At 53.1% G+C, this 16,228-nt stretch overlaps 1 protein-coding gene across 1 annotated transcript; it reads right to left on the bottom strand.

Annotated features, from left to right (window-relative positions):
- Positions 1 to 10,871: 10,871 nt before the first annotated feature.
- On the bottom strand, positions 10,872 to 15,988 carry LOC309683164 (tektin-3-like; the record flags this gene model as incomplete). The annotated part of the gene is made up of 7 exons (XM_082497365.1): positions 10,872 to 11,088; positions 12,182 to 12,336; positions 13,164 to 13,386; positions 13,875 to 14,018; positions 14,268 to 14,338; positions 14,800 to 14,883; positions 15,431 to 15,988. The coding sequence occupies 7 exons, from the start codon at positions 15,986 to 15,988 to the stop codon at positions 10,872 to 10,874; spliced, it is 1,452 nt and encodes a 483-aa protein (XP_082353491.1).
- Between the last annotated feature and the right edge of the window lie 240 nt (positions 15,989 to 16,228).

Genomic DNA, 16,228 nt, shown 5'->3' with positions numbered 1-16,228 from the left:
GCAGCCACAGTAAGGATGGGATGCAGGGTGCTGCTGCTGGTGCTGCTTTGGGCCAGCACAGCTCCATCCTGCTGTCTCTGGTGGCTCTTGGCTGCAACTGACAAACACTGGGAGCTCAACGGAAGCTGGCTGGTTACCGGGAGGCACCGGGGCATGGCTTTTCTCCACTAGGGCCATCTCTGTCTGGCACGGGGGAACCCAGAGCAGGACACAGCAGAGGGCACCCATCACCTCCCTCCACCCGCTGCCCACTTACAGCTAGTGTCGTCTGCGCGGCTGGCGCCGCTTGTTGCGCTGTGGCTGTCCCTGGCAGCCCGCGAGGGTCCTGCGGCGCTTTGGACAGCGTGCTGCTGGAGGCAGCCTGGCCGTGGTGGTGGTGTGCCCCACCAGGCCTGCGGGAGATGGATCCACCTCCATGGGCTCTGTGTCATCTGCGGGGGGATCCACCTCCATGGGCTCTTCCTCATCCCTCTTCTCTGGCGGGTCGACCTCCATGGGCTCATCTCTCTGGGCAGGGCTGCTGCTGCTGGCGCCAGCCCACTGGCGTTTCCTGGGCTGGGGAGGCATCCTCAGGGCTTCCAATGAGCCTCTTGTCCCTGGGCCCACTCAATGTAGGCACTGGTGCCACCCACTGTGGGCACTCGCCTCCCTTGGCCGCCTCCTCCTCTCGCAAGCAGGCTTGGCGTGAGTGTGCCTGGCTGCTGAGCGAGCTGTGGGCCAGCCACAGGGCTGCCTGCTTGCCTAACGGCCAGCCGGTGATGTCACCAACGGACGTTGCTGTGGCTGGGAGGGGGGCCCCTGAGGCCCTGAAGGCCCCATTGCGGGCGGCCCTTTTGCTTCCAGAGAGAAAGGCTGCCCCTGGAGCAGTGGGTCTGCCCTCCATGTCCCCTGGTGTGCCCTGGGCTCCAGCCCCCTCCTTGTGCCAGGCCTCAACAGGACAGCGGCCACAGTGTCAGAGGGCCTGGCCTGGTGCATGCTGCTGCGCAGGGGCGACAGGAGGAGTCCATTGTAGGGCCACCGAGGTCCTTGGGGCCTGGAGGAGGGGTGTTCAGTCTGCGGACGGGAAGGCCCATGGCGGGTTGCTGTCCCCGGCCGGTTCTTGCCTCAGCTACCCAATGGGTGGTTGAAGATGACGCCAGACCCACCCTGGTGTTGCACAGAGAAGATCTGCTGCTTGGTGGGGACTCTCTGTGCCTTCAGAGTTGAGGAAGAGACCTCAAGCACAGAGCTCGTTGCCTCAGTGATGTCATGTCATGTTCTTCATCAGCTGAATCAGTGCTTTATGGCTTAAAGAGAGACCTGGTGACATCCAATAAATTAAAAAAAAAAAAAAACAAAACCAAAACCAACCCCCTGACCGTTCCAATATTTCCGTTTCATTTTGATAAGATTTAACTTTGTGCTTTCTAGTTGTGGTGTGAGCAATTCTCTGTGTCGTTGCTTTCTTATGTAGAGCCTTAGTGCTTAGGTAGGTGTGTGACTTATTGAACCAGTACCAGAAAAATGATTCCTTAGAAACACCTTATATGCAGCCTGGTTTTCTGCATTGTTCAGGAGAGGCAGCTTCATGATGGAGTGTGGTGAACTGCTTGAGAATTCTTCATTGGAGTGCCTGCCTTTAGAGCAGCAGCTCTCTTAAATGACGGAGCTGTGCGGACCCTTCTGAGGCCACAAACAAGTGCAGGCTCAAGCGATGGAAATGCTGTATCTACGTAGTTCTTAGTATTCCACGCTTCGGTCTTGGAAGGCTGAGACACCTGGAAGAGCAGGTGCTCTTTCCTATAAAATACCCCCAAACCCCTCACCTACTGACAGCCTTTTTCTTTATGAACTTGATTGATGATGTACTGTGATCTTGGGTTGATTCCCCTATGTGGAATGACTAAAACATGCGGCTTGTATTTGAAGGGCTGGAATCTGAGCACAATTTGCTGCAAGTCTGAAGTGCCCCTGAGCAAAGGGAGCCACAGAAGTCAGGGCTGCAGCACAGGAGGGAATCCACGGAGCATCAGTGGGTGGGTGGCAGCAAAATTTTTACTGGTGTGCTGAACCCCCACCCAGAGATTTGCAAGCTACAGCTGGCTTGTGGACTGGATAGTCTGGCACTACTTGACTGCCGGTTAAGATAGCAGACCCTCTAAGCAGTTGTCGACCTCTGAGTAGGCAGGTGGGTAACATGCCAGCAAGAGTGTTTGGGGGAGAAGAGAGCTGCTGCATGCACGCCTCTGGGATTCGGCTGCCCGTGGCAGGAGATGCGTGAAGTTGGGTGTGTGTGCTGTCACGGGCAGATGCTCAAGGGCAGCTAAGAGCGAGCTGGAGCGCTCTGCTTTCACCCGGGAGAGAAAGGCTGCTGCTGAAAGCACAGGCTGGCAGGATCCTGACGGAGCCAAGGAGCAGAAAGGAAGGATTTAAACAATGGGGGAGTGCTCCTTTCAGCAGGGATGGCTATACCTTGGCACTTGGTGAGCTTGGTTTCATTCCTCTTTCCTCCATTGTCTCTCTCCTCCTTCTTTCCTTTCTGTTGTTGCAGCTCCTGGAAGTAGAGGGAAAAGACAGCTGTTGAGGATTGCCTTGGAGCCTTATCTCAGGAAAGCCTGAGCATCAGGTTGGCAGGTTTCCAAGCTGCTAGCCGTGCTTCCTTCCCATGAGCCCAGGACACAAGCCTTGGGGAGCCGCGGCTTTGCTTCCAGTATTTCTTTGTTCCCTGAGCACGCGTTTGCAAATTCTGTAACCTTTTGCCCTTGTCCCTCCGCAGGTTAAGGTGCAACATGCTGACTTTTGATCTGCCCATCTTAATCTCTCTCCTTCTCAGCAGCATTCCTGATAGTCTTATTTCCACAGGTTGTGCCAGTCTGGAGGAGAAACGTTTCCTTTTTGAGCTCAGGCACATGATCTGAGGACGCTCACCATTTCTGACTGTGCCTAATGATTTAGGTTCTTCCTGAAGACACCAAGAGGATTGCTGTGTTTGTCGCTCTGCGTGTCTTCATTGCTACTCGTACTCACAAAACAACTGGACCAAATTTGGGATCTGATGACTCAGGTTTCGACTTGCAGCTTCTTCTGCTTCTTCGGACCCTTGTTGCATAGGAGTTCCTGTGCTTTTGCCTTCTATTTGGTGCACACAAGCAGCGTATTGGCTTTGTGATCTGGGCATTATTGAGCATTTATTGTTCCATGTGGGCAAGCGTGACTCCCAGGGCCGTGAACACTTGGAAAACATGCTATGCAGTATTACCTGCAGGGTGTGGCAGACTGACCCAAATGATTCATGGTTTTGTTAATCCTTATACCTAGGAAAACAAATGTATGCAAAAGAAGGCCAGCAACACCAGAGTGTGAGGGATGGCCTTAAACGTGTGTTTTCCCATGAGATGTGACTTCTGTGTAGGCACCTAGTTCCAGGTACTGCAAATTTGTGTAGAATTTCTTGGGAAATGGCTGAGCTGCTGCATCTGCTCTTGAAGTGTCAGCTGGGAGAAAAGGCTGATACTCTTGAGGAACACCGAGTAATATCAGGTTGAGACCAATGAGTTTCCATTTGTGTGGGAAAAATAATACTTTGCATTGATTGAGCAGTTAGAAAGCTGCTAAGAAAGGACAATCTCCAGAGTGTTTTGAAAAATCATCACTTAGAATGCAGCTTAATGAAAATTGTCATGGGAGACCTGGGCTTAGGCCCACAAAAGTATGTAGGTATTGAAGAAGGCTGGTGCAAGAAGCGTTCCTTGCTGGTGGGTTGCCGTTAGCCTTGCGTCTGTGGAGGTGGTCGGCATGCGTTCACACAGCAACGCAAGCCAGAGCAGCTTCTCGACTGCTCTAATTCTCCCCTGGGTTGCCTCCAGCGCTGGGGGTGGGACAGGAGAGCTGTGGGCACTCCGCACTTCCCAAGGACTTCAGAGAGGCCTGCGGAAGAAAGGGCTCTGCCAGAGCAGAAAGGCAAATGTATGGCAATACTCGATAGCTTTCTTCTGTAGGAAGAAAGGAGGCAGTGGCAAATCCCGTTGCTCCAGTTACCACCCTTTCAACAGAGACCCTGAGGAGGACTGAAGTGTGCTGCTCTGTGCCAGTGAGGATTTGCCTGCAGTTTTGGATTTTCTGCTTTTACAGGCAGTATGTGCCTCATACATTTATTGTTACAGATTAGAGTTCTGCTGCGACTCTGGTGTTACTGGAGAGGGGGGATGTGGCACTGAAACACTTAGTGGTGCTCCTGGGCCCTGTTTTGAACTAGTTCCTAAAAAATGTGTTTTTCTTACCTCTGCTGGAGTTTGTCATGTTGAGTTAACTACTGAAATCCCACTTCAACATCCCTTTCAATGTCACAGGTAGAAGAGCCCAAGCAGTTCTCGCTGGTCCCTCCGGCAGTTGACTTCAGAAACAGGTCCTGTGTTTTGGTGAAAGAAAGTGTTGCTTGAGGAGGTGCGTGCGCTGTGTTGGTGTGAGTTGGGGTGGGGAAGATGGGAAGCAAAGTAGAGATTGAGCTGGGCTTTCTTAGGAGAAGGAGAAATGCCTTCAGCTCTGTGTTGGGTGCTAAACTCTTAAAGAAAATGCTGCTGTGGATTTGAAAAATCTTGAAAGGCTGTCCATTAGGAGTGGCCTAGAGAGGAATGGTATTTTGTAAATGACTCTGGAAAGAAGCCGGAGGAATAAGAACAGTGTCATGGTTTTGCTGCATTTTGATGGAGATTTACTTTAGTTCTGCCCTTAGTTGCTTATAATCAAAAATGCCGTTCTGACTGAAAGCACAGCGGCATGATAAGGTGCTGAGAAGTCTCTGGCTAATTCTGCAGGTGGGACGCTGGTAGCCTTCCTTCAGAGGAGGTGTGGGAGAAATGTCTGTCTGTGGGGTCAGTGCGCTTTTGGGGAGGGGAGAAGATACCTCTGCCTGTGCAAGAGCACCGTCCCTGGCAAAGAGGTGCAGGGAGAGTGCCTGACCACCGCTCCTGCTGTGGACTGTAGTGTCTCCTTGTCTTTGTACCTACGCTGTGTGTCATTTTTCAGATTGAGAAATAAAACTCTCAAGTTCTGAGAGCTTTTTTCTCTGCCTGCATGACAAAGTCGTGTTTCAGCTTGAAACTCATCTGGTCTGTGTCTGCTCTGCCTGAAAAGACACCTGAAAGGAGTCTGCAGAGTTGGCGTGCCCATGGGGGAGATACCCAGCTGGCCCTTTGTGTGGGGTGGATGGTGGCGGATGCCCAGAGCAGTGGGCAGCAGCAATTCCTGCTGTTGGTACTTAACCGGGAACCGCTTTGGTAAAGGGGTGGAGATGGTGCTTTCTGTGGCATCTCTGGGGTCTCAGTCTTGCAGCAACACCTTTGACGTTGGAGGGGTGGACTGCTATAAGCTAAGTAAGCAACCTCTGACAAGACTGCAGGGGTAGTCCTTGTGTGGCAAAAAGCCTGGCAGTGTTTTCATGGAGCTCTGCCCACTTGCTTCTGTGGTCTAGGTTATCAGTGCTACCCGCAGTGCTGTTTCCCTCCCCCATGAAAACGGGTGTTCTGCAGGACAGGATGTTTTACCTGCTGCGGTGTGTGATGCCTGGCCCTGGAAAGATGAGGCCAGATAGAATTTCCCCGGAACAAAACTGGACTGGGTCTGCAAAACTTGCTCTGTGTCAATAAAAACTGAGAGGACTAAATAGCTGGTAAGGTTTGATTATGAGCTGTAGCACAGAGTTGATACTGGAGGTATGATTCTCTATGGCTGTTGTGGTTTGGGCCGGATTGGCCACTGGGTGGCAGGACAGATGCTCTCGTCAACGTGTCTTCAAAGAGAGGCAGGAGAGAGAAAGAGAGACTCAGGATTTCAGAAGGAACTGAACTACTTGACTAAAACGTTAAGAATAAAATAAAAAGGAAATAATGAAATATATACAAAACTGTATCGAGCTCCCAGAATGGTTTTACGTGTAATAGTGGAAGTAGAGATGTGTGATTTTGTTGCTGTTGTTTTTTTTATCCTTGAGGACAGGCATAACAGTGGGAAATACTCAAAGTAAGGTGAAGAAAACTGAGCAGTTTCCACTAAACTAAAAATTGCAAGATCAGCAGAAGAGAGAGGAAATATTTCTTCTATAGCATAATTGTTATGGGTCTTTCTTAGCAGCCCTAGATTACAGTCCTTTTATTCAGCAGCAGAACCTGCACCTGTGTCATACATCTGGTACGTGTCCTGAGGATGGCAACTAAGTATAAGCACAGCAGAATTGTACCCCATGTCGGGGTCACGCTGACTGAGCTGAGGCAGTCTTCCAGAACATATAAGTGAATTTGGGGACGTCCCTGCGTGTTGGAACTTCACAGTATTAATGATTCGATCAATAGAGTTTGAGGAACGTCAGCAAGTTTGTACTACTTTCTTTTCTTTATTGACTTTATAGAACAGCACTGAAGTTATTCATATAGATTCTTTAGGCAATTCAAATACTTTCACTGAATGACAGAAAGGCTGAGGTTGGAAGGGACCTCTGGATGTCATCTTGTGACGGCCGCCTGCTGCAGCAGAGACAGCCAGCGCCGCTCAGCCAGGGTCTGGCTCCATCTTCTCTGCAGCCTCCCATCAGGCTTTTTATGCATTGATCAATTCCCCTGCGAGCCTTCTCTTCACCAGGCTAAGCGGTGCCAGCTCGCTCAGCCTTTCCTCAGAGGAGAGATGCTGCAGTGCCTTTATCATCTTCACACTCCTTTGCCAGACTCTCTCTCCAGTCCAGCCCAGGACACCATCAGTGCTCCTGGTGGCAAGGGCACACTGTTGGCTCATGATCAGCTGGGTGGCCACCAGGACCTGCAGGGCTTTTTACGCCAAGCTGCTTTCCAGCCGAGCAGCGCGCCAAATGAGCTGGTTCCTGGGGTTGTCCCTCGCCAGGTTCTGGACTTCACTTCTTTCTCCTGTTGAACTTCTTGTGGCTCCTGCCTTGGCAGGGTGTGAGCATGGGGTGATGCAGAGGGCAGAGCCAAGTGGTGCAGACTCTGAGCAGGAGGAAGGATTTGGGTGCCAGTGTTGCAGGGCATGACGGGGCAGTAGAGGCTGGTAGGAGAGCAGATCCCCGGGACGTGGGGGCAGATGATGTGGTGAGGAGGAGACCAGGCATGGGACGTTTAGCAGTGGGGCATGGTCCAGCCCTGGAGTCCCCCTTCTGACTGAACCGTTGGCTGGCATGTGTCCCAGCTGCTGGCCTGGCCCTGGTTTTGGCAGCTCCTGGGGCCTTGTTCTAGTTGTGCCGGCGGGGTGGCCTCTTGGGTGGCTGAGGTGAATGTTGGGAGCTGCTGGCCCTCCTCTTCGGGCCTCGCCGTGGCCCCCCACGGGAGAGGTCCCTGCTGCGGCTGGGAGTAGAGGGACCTGCGGCAACCTCCCCTGGATCCTCATGCAGCTCCTCCTGTTCCCCGTTGGTTGGAACAGGGGCATCGGGGGAGCTGCCGGGAGCCCCATGAAGAGCAGCGGTGGAGGTGTTGGGTCGCTCCTCTTCATCGTCTGCAGCAGGGCTGCGGGAGGTGGCTTGGCCAGGGCCAGGAGACCCCCTTCTGGAGGCAGCAGGAGGAGGGACAGCCACGGGGCTGCCCTCCCGCTCCTCGGCAGCATGGCTGTCCTCGAGGCCCAGCAGACGGTGGGCCTCCGCGCTGCAGCGTTGCACGGCGACGTTGATAAGCTGCTGTACAAATGTCGCCGCGCGATCCTGGAGGCTGACCTGCAGCAGCTGGACCAGGACCTCTTCGTCCAGACCAAAGAAGCCCAGGACGGCCAGGATGAGGTCCTCCATCACAACGGCTGCTCAAGACTCCTCGGCAAAGATCAGCCCCAGCTGCTGTTGGAGCCAGGGCAGAAAGCGTTGGAGGAGAGCCGGGTGGTCGTCAAAGAGGAACGCCCAAGTATGGGGCTGGAGGCCGCCCACCAGAGCCCTGGGCACCGACTCCACTGCCAGCGGCTGAGGTGTTACAGAGCGGGGAGGGGGGCTGTGGGTGTCTGGGTGCCTGGGCGCTCCTCCGGCCTGCCGGGTGCCAACTGGTGCGGGGGCTGAGGCAGATGACGCGATGGGAACCTCTTCGAAGTCATTGTCTGCCCTCACCAAGTGCACGATGGATCGCACTCTCCTCTTGCAGAGAGGGCACTCGGGCTTGCTGTTAGCCCAGCGCAGGATGCACTGGTAACAGAATTGGTGGAGGCATGGCATGGCATAGGCGGCATCGTCCCAGCTGTCCAGGCACACTGGGCAGCGGTTGTCCAGGTCCATTGCCATGCTCTCCACTCGCTGCATCGTGCTAGGGGGAGCTGGGGGTGACCAAGTGCTCCCTCCCTGTGGCGCTGCAGCAGCCGGTGTCAGGCTGGAAAAGGAAGAGAGGCCACGGTCACTGGCTGGCCTGAGGAGGGCTGGAAGAAATGCCCAGGTCCCTCAAGAAAGAAACCCTCCCAGCTCCCCAGGGTGCGGTGTCCCCACACAGCTCACCTCTGCTGCTGCGAGCATGCCTCCTGACTGCCCCGGCTGCCTGAAGCTGACAGGGCCAGGGAAAATCCTTTGCGGGCTCTGGGGCACAGATGGAGAGCTGCCGCGAGCAACTAACTCCCCAGTCAGGACACCAGCGCCAAGGCTTGGCTCAACACTCCAGCCTCGCCAACTGCTCAGCTGGAATGCGGGTATGAACCAGCTGGATGGGACTCGGCGCCCGGATTTAAGCAGCGAGGGGCACGTGTTCACAATCCGTCGCTTGGTGACATCAGAGCCCATCCCTCCTCCCCTCCGTGCTTTGAACTTTGCCACATTCTTGAGATTTGTTCCTACAGTTTGCACCAGAGGTTTTGGGCTCTATTGAATTTTATGGGAGCTGTGATAAAAGTTTTGATTCTTTTCAAAACCATCATCATCATCCTTGCATGGCTGTTCATAGTGGATGCAATCTCACCTAACAGTATTATTGCAACTTCCTGTCTCGTCATGAACTAAACCCTCTTTCAGTGGAGAGACGCGTGCCTCTGTGCGTCAAGTCAAAATCTGTTAAAACCAATGTCTGAAGTCACTGGAACTGTATCAAAGAAGCGCTATTTCTGCCCATTGATTAGGAAGGGAAACAGATCATGAACTCAGAGGTCAGGGTTTGCAGTGCACCCGCCTCAACAAAGCTTCAGATCACCTTCACTGTTTTGTGTAATTGCTCTTCCAAAGAGAAACAATCGTCTGCTAATACCAAATCAGCCTTGATACTAGCCCAGGTGGCCTCAGCTGTCCCGACTTGGCCTGGTCCTTTCCAAACCTTTACATAATCACGGGGTGTATTTTAGACTAATGTAAATATGTTGATAGCAACACACAATGAGCAGTGCCTCTTCAGCTGCTTCCAGTAGCTACTGTGTGCCCAGGAGAAGAGCAGAGGAGCTGAGGACAAGAGCTCGGCTTTCAAAACCTGACAAGATAGCTGCCTTAAAGACTGTGCTTAATGACTAAAAACTCTGACTGTGTTTTTCGTGAACTCAGTGAGCAGCTGTGAAACTGAGGGCTTATGGGACATAGGGCCACCAGGCCTGAGTGCTCTGCACTTTGAATTGCAGTCATTTTGCATGAGGTTATGCAAAGAGAAGAATATGCTCTCCTGCGATGCAAAACTATGTTATAGTGTGTCCTGCTTTGAGCGACACAGGACTAACTTCTCTTCTAATAGTTGGGAAGCCTGCACTTTTAGAAGACTCCAGTGTCTGAACTTGTGAAAATATGTACTTTATAGCTGGCTATGGTGTGTGGGTTTCAAGGTCTCAGAGATTTTGAGCTTGCCAGGCGCAGGGATGAGGAGGAGTGAGACGTGAGCACTTGACCCAAGCTGGCCGGCAAGATTATTTCATACCATACAAGATTATTTTCATACCATGAACATGAATGACATAAATTGGTCCAAACCCTTATTCTTCCGATGGGATGTCTGCTTCCTCCCTGGGCCCCAGCTTAAGGATATCACTAGGAAACTTCCAAGCCTGGTACGGCCCTCCGACTATTACCCATTATTGCTCTTCCGTGTGTGTGGTGGTGAAGCTGCAACATGTCTTCCTATGGCGATCAAAAGAGACTTCAGGGCCTTGGGACGGTTGGTAAGGGGATGTGGGGCACAGGTTATTCTTTCCTCTTTCCTTCCAGTTACAGGCAGCGACATTGGAAGAAACATACAGATAGGCCCAGTCTATTAATAGGTGGCTCCATGGCTGGTGTGACCAACAGAATTTTGTTTTTTTTGATAAGGGGATGGCCTACACAGCACCAGGCTTGCCGGCGTCAGATGGGATTCACTTGTCTCAAAGGGGGAAGAAGGTCTTTGCTCACCAGCTATCAGGGCTCCCTGACAGCGCTTAAAACGAGGCTCGAAGGGAGAGGGGGACAATATCAGGCTTACCTGTGACAAGCTGTGAGATGACACGCCAAGGTTAGAGGGACAGGGTGCTAGCGAGGGCCCACAGGCTGTTGCTCTGAGATGTGCTGGCTACGCTGCAGGACACCTGAAGTCTTCCAGCGATGAGGAAAGAAGGAAACACCAAGGAATGAAAGGGTGTTCCTCTAAGAAGGTGATAAGAAGGTGCCTCAAAAGGAGGCAGACACGACAGTTCTTCTCCTAAAATCACGGACTGAGAGGGTAGGACCGAATCCCCGTGGGTGGATTTACTCTTAGTCGCATACAAAGTATTTTCAGTGACTTTCTGGCACACCATGAAAGTACAGTGGAAAGAGAAAAACCAAAGGCAAAAAAAATACCGGTAGACCGTATAACACACAAACAGATCATTTAATTTCTACTCATGGCTTTCAGCAGGAAGTGAAACTCTAATCAAGTATTTCCAAAGCATCTTAGCCAAACTGGGAATCCCTCCCACAACAGATTCAGTGAGTTCAGCTGAGCCTAAATGGAACCCAGCAGCCGCACAGTGCTGGGAAAGGTCTTGCGCATGCCCATGCACTTCTCCTCATCAATGAAGAGTGTGTTGGCTTTGACGGCCAGGTCATGCTGCAAGACCGACTTGGTATGAACCAGCATTTGCAGGGTGTCCTCGGTGTCTCTCAGGCGCTGCTGGAGGCTCTGGACCGTCTCGTTGATTTTGTGGACCTCGTTGACAAGGCTGGAAAACAGCAAGAAACCCTGGTTAACAGTGCCATCGTGGGGGTGGTTTCTAGCGTGGCATTGCTGAAGGGCCCCTTGGTCACAGGATTACCCCCTTCAGCGTGCTCAGACTAACTCAGACCCCCCGTTTCTGGCAGACGCATGGGAAAGCTGAGGGCAGAGCTCCTCCAGACCTCAGCGGGGAGGCATGGTTAAGTCTGCTCAAAGGCTTTGGCAATGCGCAGCCGCCTCTCCCAGAGCAGCTCGGGCCAGCAAGAAGAGGGATGAGCAGGTGTGGTTTCCTGTTCCTGCTTGGTTTGGGGGGTTTGTTGGCTCCCCCTCCTGGATTTCCCTGTGCAGGCATCCTCCCCATGCCCACAGATGCACACAAAGAAAACAGGACATCTGGGAGAGGCTAAAAGTGAATGTGAAACAAGGGGAGGATGGAAAAAACCCTTGTTGTACGAGATGCTGCAAAGGCTGTGGGGCTGGGTTTCAATTGCTCTGAAAAGGCTTCAGCTGGAGTCTTGCCCAACGGGCTCCCAGGAGGGGTGAACTTTGGGGTGCCTCAGAGGGGGTGCTGCTGGGCGCTCAGGCCAGCCTACTCCTCCACAGCTCCTCGGCGTGCAATCCCAAACAGACCACTGTGTCCTTGAAAGGATTTCCAGTGTCCTCGGAGAAGGTGAGGACAGCCCTTTCTGCTTCTCCATAGGGGGCACCCTTCCTTGCAGTTCCCCAAAAGGAAGGGCCTAAGGGATCTCAGCGCGATCCTGTTGGAGAGTAAAGGGCTCGTCCTTCAAAACTGAGCACATCCAACTGCCGGGAAGCAGGCTGGAGAGAAGATGGGGCTTACCCAAGCGGGAAGAATCCATCCCCTCATGGGGTGCCATCAGGCTATACCCGGCCATGGTGTACAGCCTCCTTTGTGGGCGCAGAGCTCTCCCAGCACCCAAAGGCTGCAATACCTGCTCATTGCTTTTGATTATAGCAGTGCGCTTATGGAAGGACTGTTGAAAGAAAAGCCCATGCTTAATTTTTCATGCAGTGCTACCCCCGGGTGCTACCAGCCATAACTCCTCAAGGAGCCCACCAGACCCACGCTCCTGCCTTACCGCAGCTGGGCAGTGTCCCGGCACAGCTCCACGTTTGGTCTGCGTGTGCGCTCGTCCAGCCGGCTCTGAGCCACTTTTAAGGGAGGCCCTTGGTCCCTAATGGCCTTTTGGATGGCTTCCATGGTCTTCTCCACCTGGAAGATTTCCTGCAGCGTCTGGCGTAAAAAAGAAACCCATGCACAAATTAAAAAGTATCTTCTCAAGTGACAACATAATTACCCTTTCCTCTTGTCCATCTGCAGAACAATACAAGTTCAATAAGCAGACCCTGGGCTCAGACCCCTGTCATTCTGCTACACATCAAGGCGCAGAGCCAAGAGTAATTTTTCTTCAGGGAAAAACCTCTCTTGGCTCTTGCTGTCACATCAGAGGAGGTTTTGGAGCACTGATGGACCTATTGAATTCCCAGCTTCCCAAAATTACCGCTTGCTGGAACTAATCATCCATCAACAGTAACTCAGAGAGGGAAGGTTCTTCATGGATCCTCACTGAAAGACGTGGCATCAGCTCGCAGTGCTGCAAGCCCCGTCTTCCCTCAGTTACTCAATACAGTGTCGGGCCCGTTTCAGGAAGCTTTCTATGAGACCCACAGCTCTGAGGCAGGTGTCCATCACTGATTTCCACTGACTCTGCTTGGCAAAGCAAACACACGCATGCCCATGCAGCAGCCCCAGAGCATGGAGAGTGAAAGCACGTCCTTGGAGGAGAAGCAAGCCTGCAACCCCCCCAGCAGGCAGCCCAGCAGAGGCCCAGCAAGGCCGTTCTGGAGGGCAGCCAGCGCTTCTGAAGGAACTACCAGGAGATGCAACCAGCATTGGCATTTTCTGCTGGCAATCCCTGTGCTCCCAGGCTGCCAGTGAGGATGCCCTAGCAAAAACAGACCCCTTGAGATGAAATTACGGTGCCAACTCCTAAGGGTCCCACCTCAGGGGTGTCACTAGGAAGTGACAGTGACACACCGAAAGGGAGGGGTTCCGACTACCTTGGCCAGGTGGGTCCGGATCTTGCTCTTGGCATCGGCTGTCTCGCTGATGCGTTTGGTGAAGGCGATGTTCACCCTGTTGAACTGGCTCCGCATCTCGTTTGCCACCACCACCAGCAGGTTCTCGATGTTGTCCCGCAGCTTGGAGGAGGCCGCCCGTTGGCTCTGTGAGCGGAGGATGTTGTCGTCTGTGATCTTGGCCCAAGAGTCCGGCACCGAGATCCTTCAGGAGGTGAGGGGGAAGAAGAGGCCCCGGTAAGCCCGTAGTGCTGAAGCTGGACGTGGGCAGGCATGAAGCCTGCCTGGGAGCAGCACTGATTAAATATATCTGAAATCTCTGTCTTTAATTTGAGCATAGGTTGTGGTTTAACTCTGGCCAGCAGCTAGGACCACACAGCCACTCTCAATGGAGGGGAAAGAGAAAGAACAGGACTCACGGGTGGAGATAGAGACAGTTTAATAGAACAACAACAGAAAATAGGAATGAGAAGAAGAGTATGAGTAAGGGTAAGTATAAAGTTAAGGTTAACAATAACAATAACAGTAAGAATAACAATAAGCAGAGAGAAACGGTCCCACTCAGGCAGCTGTCTCCAGGCGGGATGGACGTGCCTTGACAGTGGGCTGGGGACAAGCAGCTCCCTGCCAGGGAGAGGCACCGTGCATCCCGGGCACAGCTTGCTGCTGGCGTGCCACCCAGCGTGCACTCACGTGGCATCGACCCGCTCCACCGCTGGGTAGTAGCTGATGCCGTGGGAGGTGCTCCTCAGGTGGTGACACTTGTCATCGATGCGGTGGGCCGCCTGCTTGTGGGCCAGGTCCCTCTCCAGCTCGTGCTGGGCCACCCTGTTGGACCTTCAACATGCAAACAACAGCCATCGCTGGGGATGTTCAGGTGGAAGGGCTTCCTCCTCGCTCCAGTTCCCCGCAGCTCCCTCCCACGCAGCTCTGTCCTCCCATGAGCATCACTGCCCACTTCCCGGGGAGCCCGCCTGGCTTTTCCATCTGCAGGGTGTGGGGAGAGGTCGGGGTCTGCTGGGGGTCCACATCACAACTGCAAATGCACATCAGCCCTACGGCATGACATAAGGAGCTCCTCCTTACGCGAGCTGGGCTTTGGCTTCATCCAGGTACCGCTGCATCTTCTCCTGGCACGACCTGATGACATTGACTTCCTGGGTAAAGGACACATGGCCCCATCATCAGTGTCTGTACTCAGTTGTCCTGATGCCACTCGTCCCCTAAGACCTCCCCAACCCTGCACACAGCAAGAACTTGCCTGCTTGTCTTTCTGCCCAGAGTAAACAGGCAGGGAGTGGAGAAAGTGCCCCCAAACTGCGTGCATGTCTTTAGTGCAATACTCCCTGAAGAGGGACACAGAACCCCCACACGCTACACAAACACGCAGCTGCTCTTCAGCTATTCCTTCCTCTGTACGGCCAAGTCATACCCACACGGCGTGGGCATGCTGCTGCCTGGGGGAACCCCATCCCCTGGCCCAGCAGGTTTTGGGGGGTTGAAGAGCTGAGCACCTCCCCAGCGGTAAGGAGCCAGGTAGGGAAGAAGGCTGCAAAGCCTCTGTAGGGCAGTTTAGGTAAAACTGGCTTTAATACATGATCTGGGTGGCCCAACTTACCGTGAAGAGCTGTTTCTCCACATCATCATGGACGAGGTCAATGCCCATCCTCTTCTCCCGCTGAAGCAAGCACTGCTGAGCGACCTGTTGGGGACATGCCATCACTGTCGGGTGCAGAGGCGGGATTCTCTATAGAGAGAGTCCCCATCTCAAGAAATGGAAGAAAAGAAATTCTAGGCGGGCACAGAGGGGACACCAGGGGAACAAAGTGCCCAGGGCGGCTGCTTCAGCTGACAACAAGCAACCGAACTGCACCATACGCATCAAATCAACATGAGGGAGCACACATGTCCCGGCTGCAACCAGAGCTGTGGCACAGGCACCTGTGTCAGCCTTGATGCTGACCTCCCCAGGGTGTTGTAGGAAGACATGGGCTTCTGTCTCCCAGTCCAGGAATTTGGATGTTCCGCCTACACAAATATTTGGTTAAGCAAATGGAGTTGTGATGAGCTCATAACGGGCTGATAGGGGATGCAGCAGATGGGAAGACATTGCAAACTTAACTTATGGTCTCTTCATAAAAACTCTCTAGGTCTTGCGGAGCTGCAGTGGAACTTAGTTAGACATTTGAATGGCTGCAGTTGTTCCGGCAGTAGGCTACAGCTTGCAGCCCACTGGACAGAGTGCTTACCTGGAGAGGGGCCTCCGTCTCGGCCAAGGCTCTCTCCAGTCTCTTCTTCATGTCTGTGAGCGTGTTGGTCTCCCCGATCATCTCATCCAGCTCACGGCAGAGCTCCCCTTTCCAAAACTCAATAGCATTCACACGTCCTCCCAGGCTTTTGGTGCTTTCTGCTTGTGTTTTCTTTGTCTGCTGGTATTTATGCTCAATCATGCGGGTGGTATCAACTCTCAGAGCCTCCGCATTGTGCCGGGAAGTCTCTGACTCTTTGTACTTGGTCAGGTTGGACCTGTACCAGTCGTCAGGGGTGTAGCGGGTGAAGAGGGTTGTTCTGTTGGAAATGTAAGGGAGCTTCTCGCTGGTGGTCATCCCCTGGGAAGTTTTGGAAAAGGGAGCCAAAGCTGGTTTGATGGCATCTCTTTTAGAGTAGGTGCTGGGCATCCAGGGGAGGCTGGAGCTCTGAGGCAACGGGTAGTACGGGAAACGGTCTTTATAGCTGGCAGTCATGGTGTTGATGGCAGGCAGAACCTTGGCACGTCTTGCCGTTAAGGGAAAGCCGACAGCCTCCATTCCTGACCACTGCTCTTCAAGTACTTGTCCTGCACAGAGGAGGAGATAGAAGACAACTTCCCTCAGTCAGCTCCTGCACTTGCCTTCCTTCTTACAGCAACACATGCAGCTTCTAACACAAACAGCAACGCACACAGCACCCACAGGTCACCTGTACAGGCCTAAAACTCTTGAAAGCAAATGCCTTCTCACAGCACCCCAAGCATTTGTATCTGGAAAGGGATTTGAATTTGTTGTTAG

The sequence above is a fragment of the Vanellus vanellus genome (genome assembly GCF_965231255.1).
Source record: "Vanellus vanellus genome assembly, chromosome: Z".
In the NCBI taxonomy this organism is placed as follows: domain Eukaryota; kingdom Metazoa; phylum Chordata; class Aves; order Charadriiformes; family Charadriidae; genus Vanellus; species Vanellus vanellus.
The sequence above is the reverse complement of the archived record's forward strand: the minus strand, read 5'-3'. Positions and strand labels throughout refer to the sequence as shown.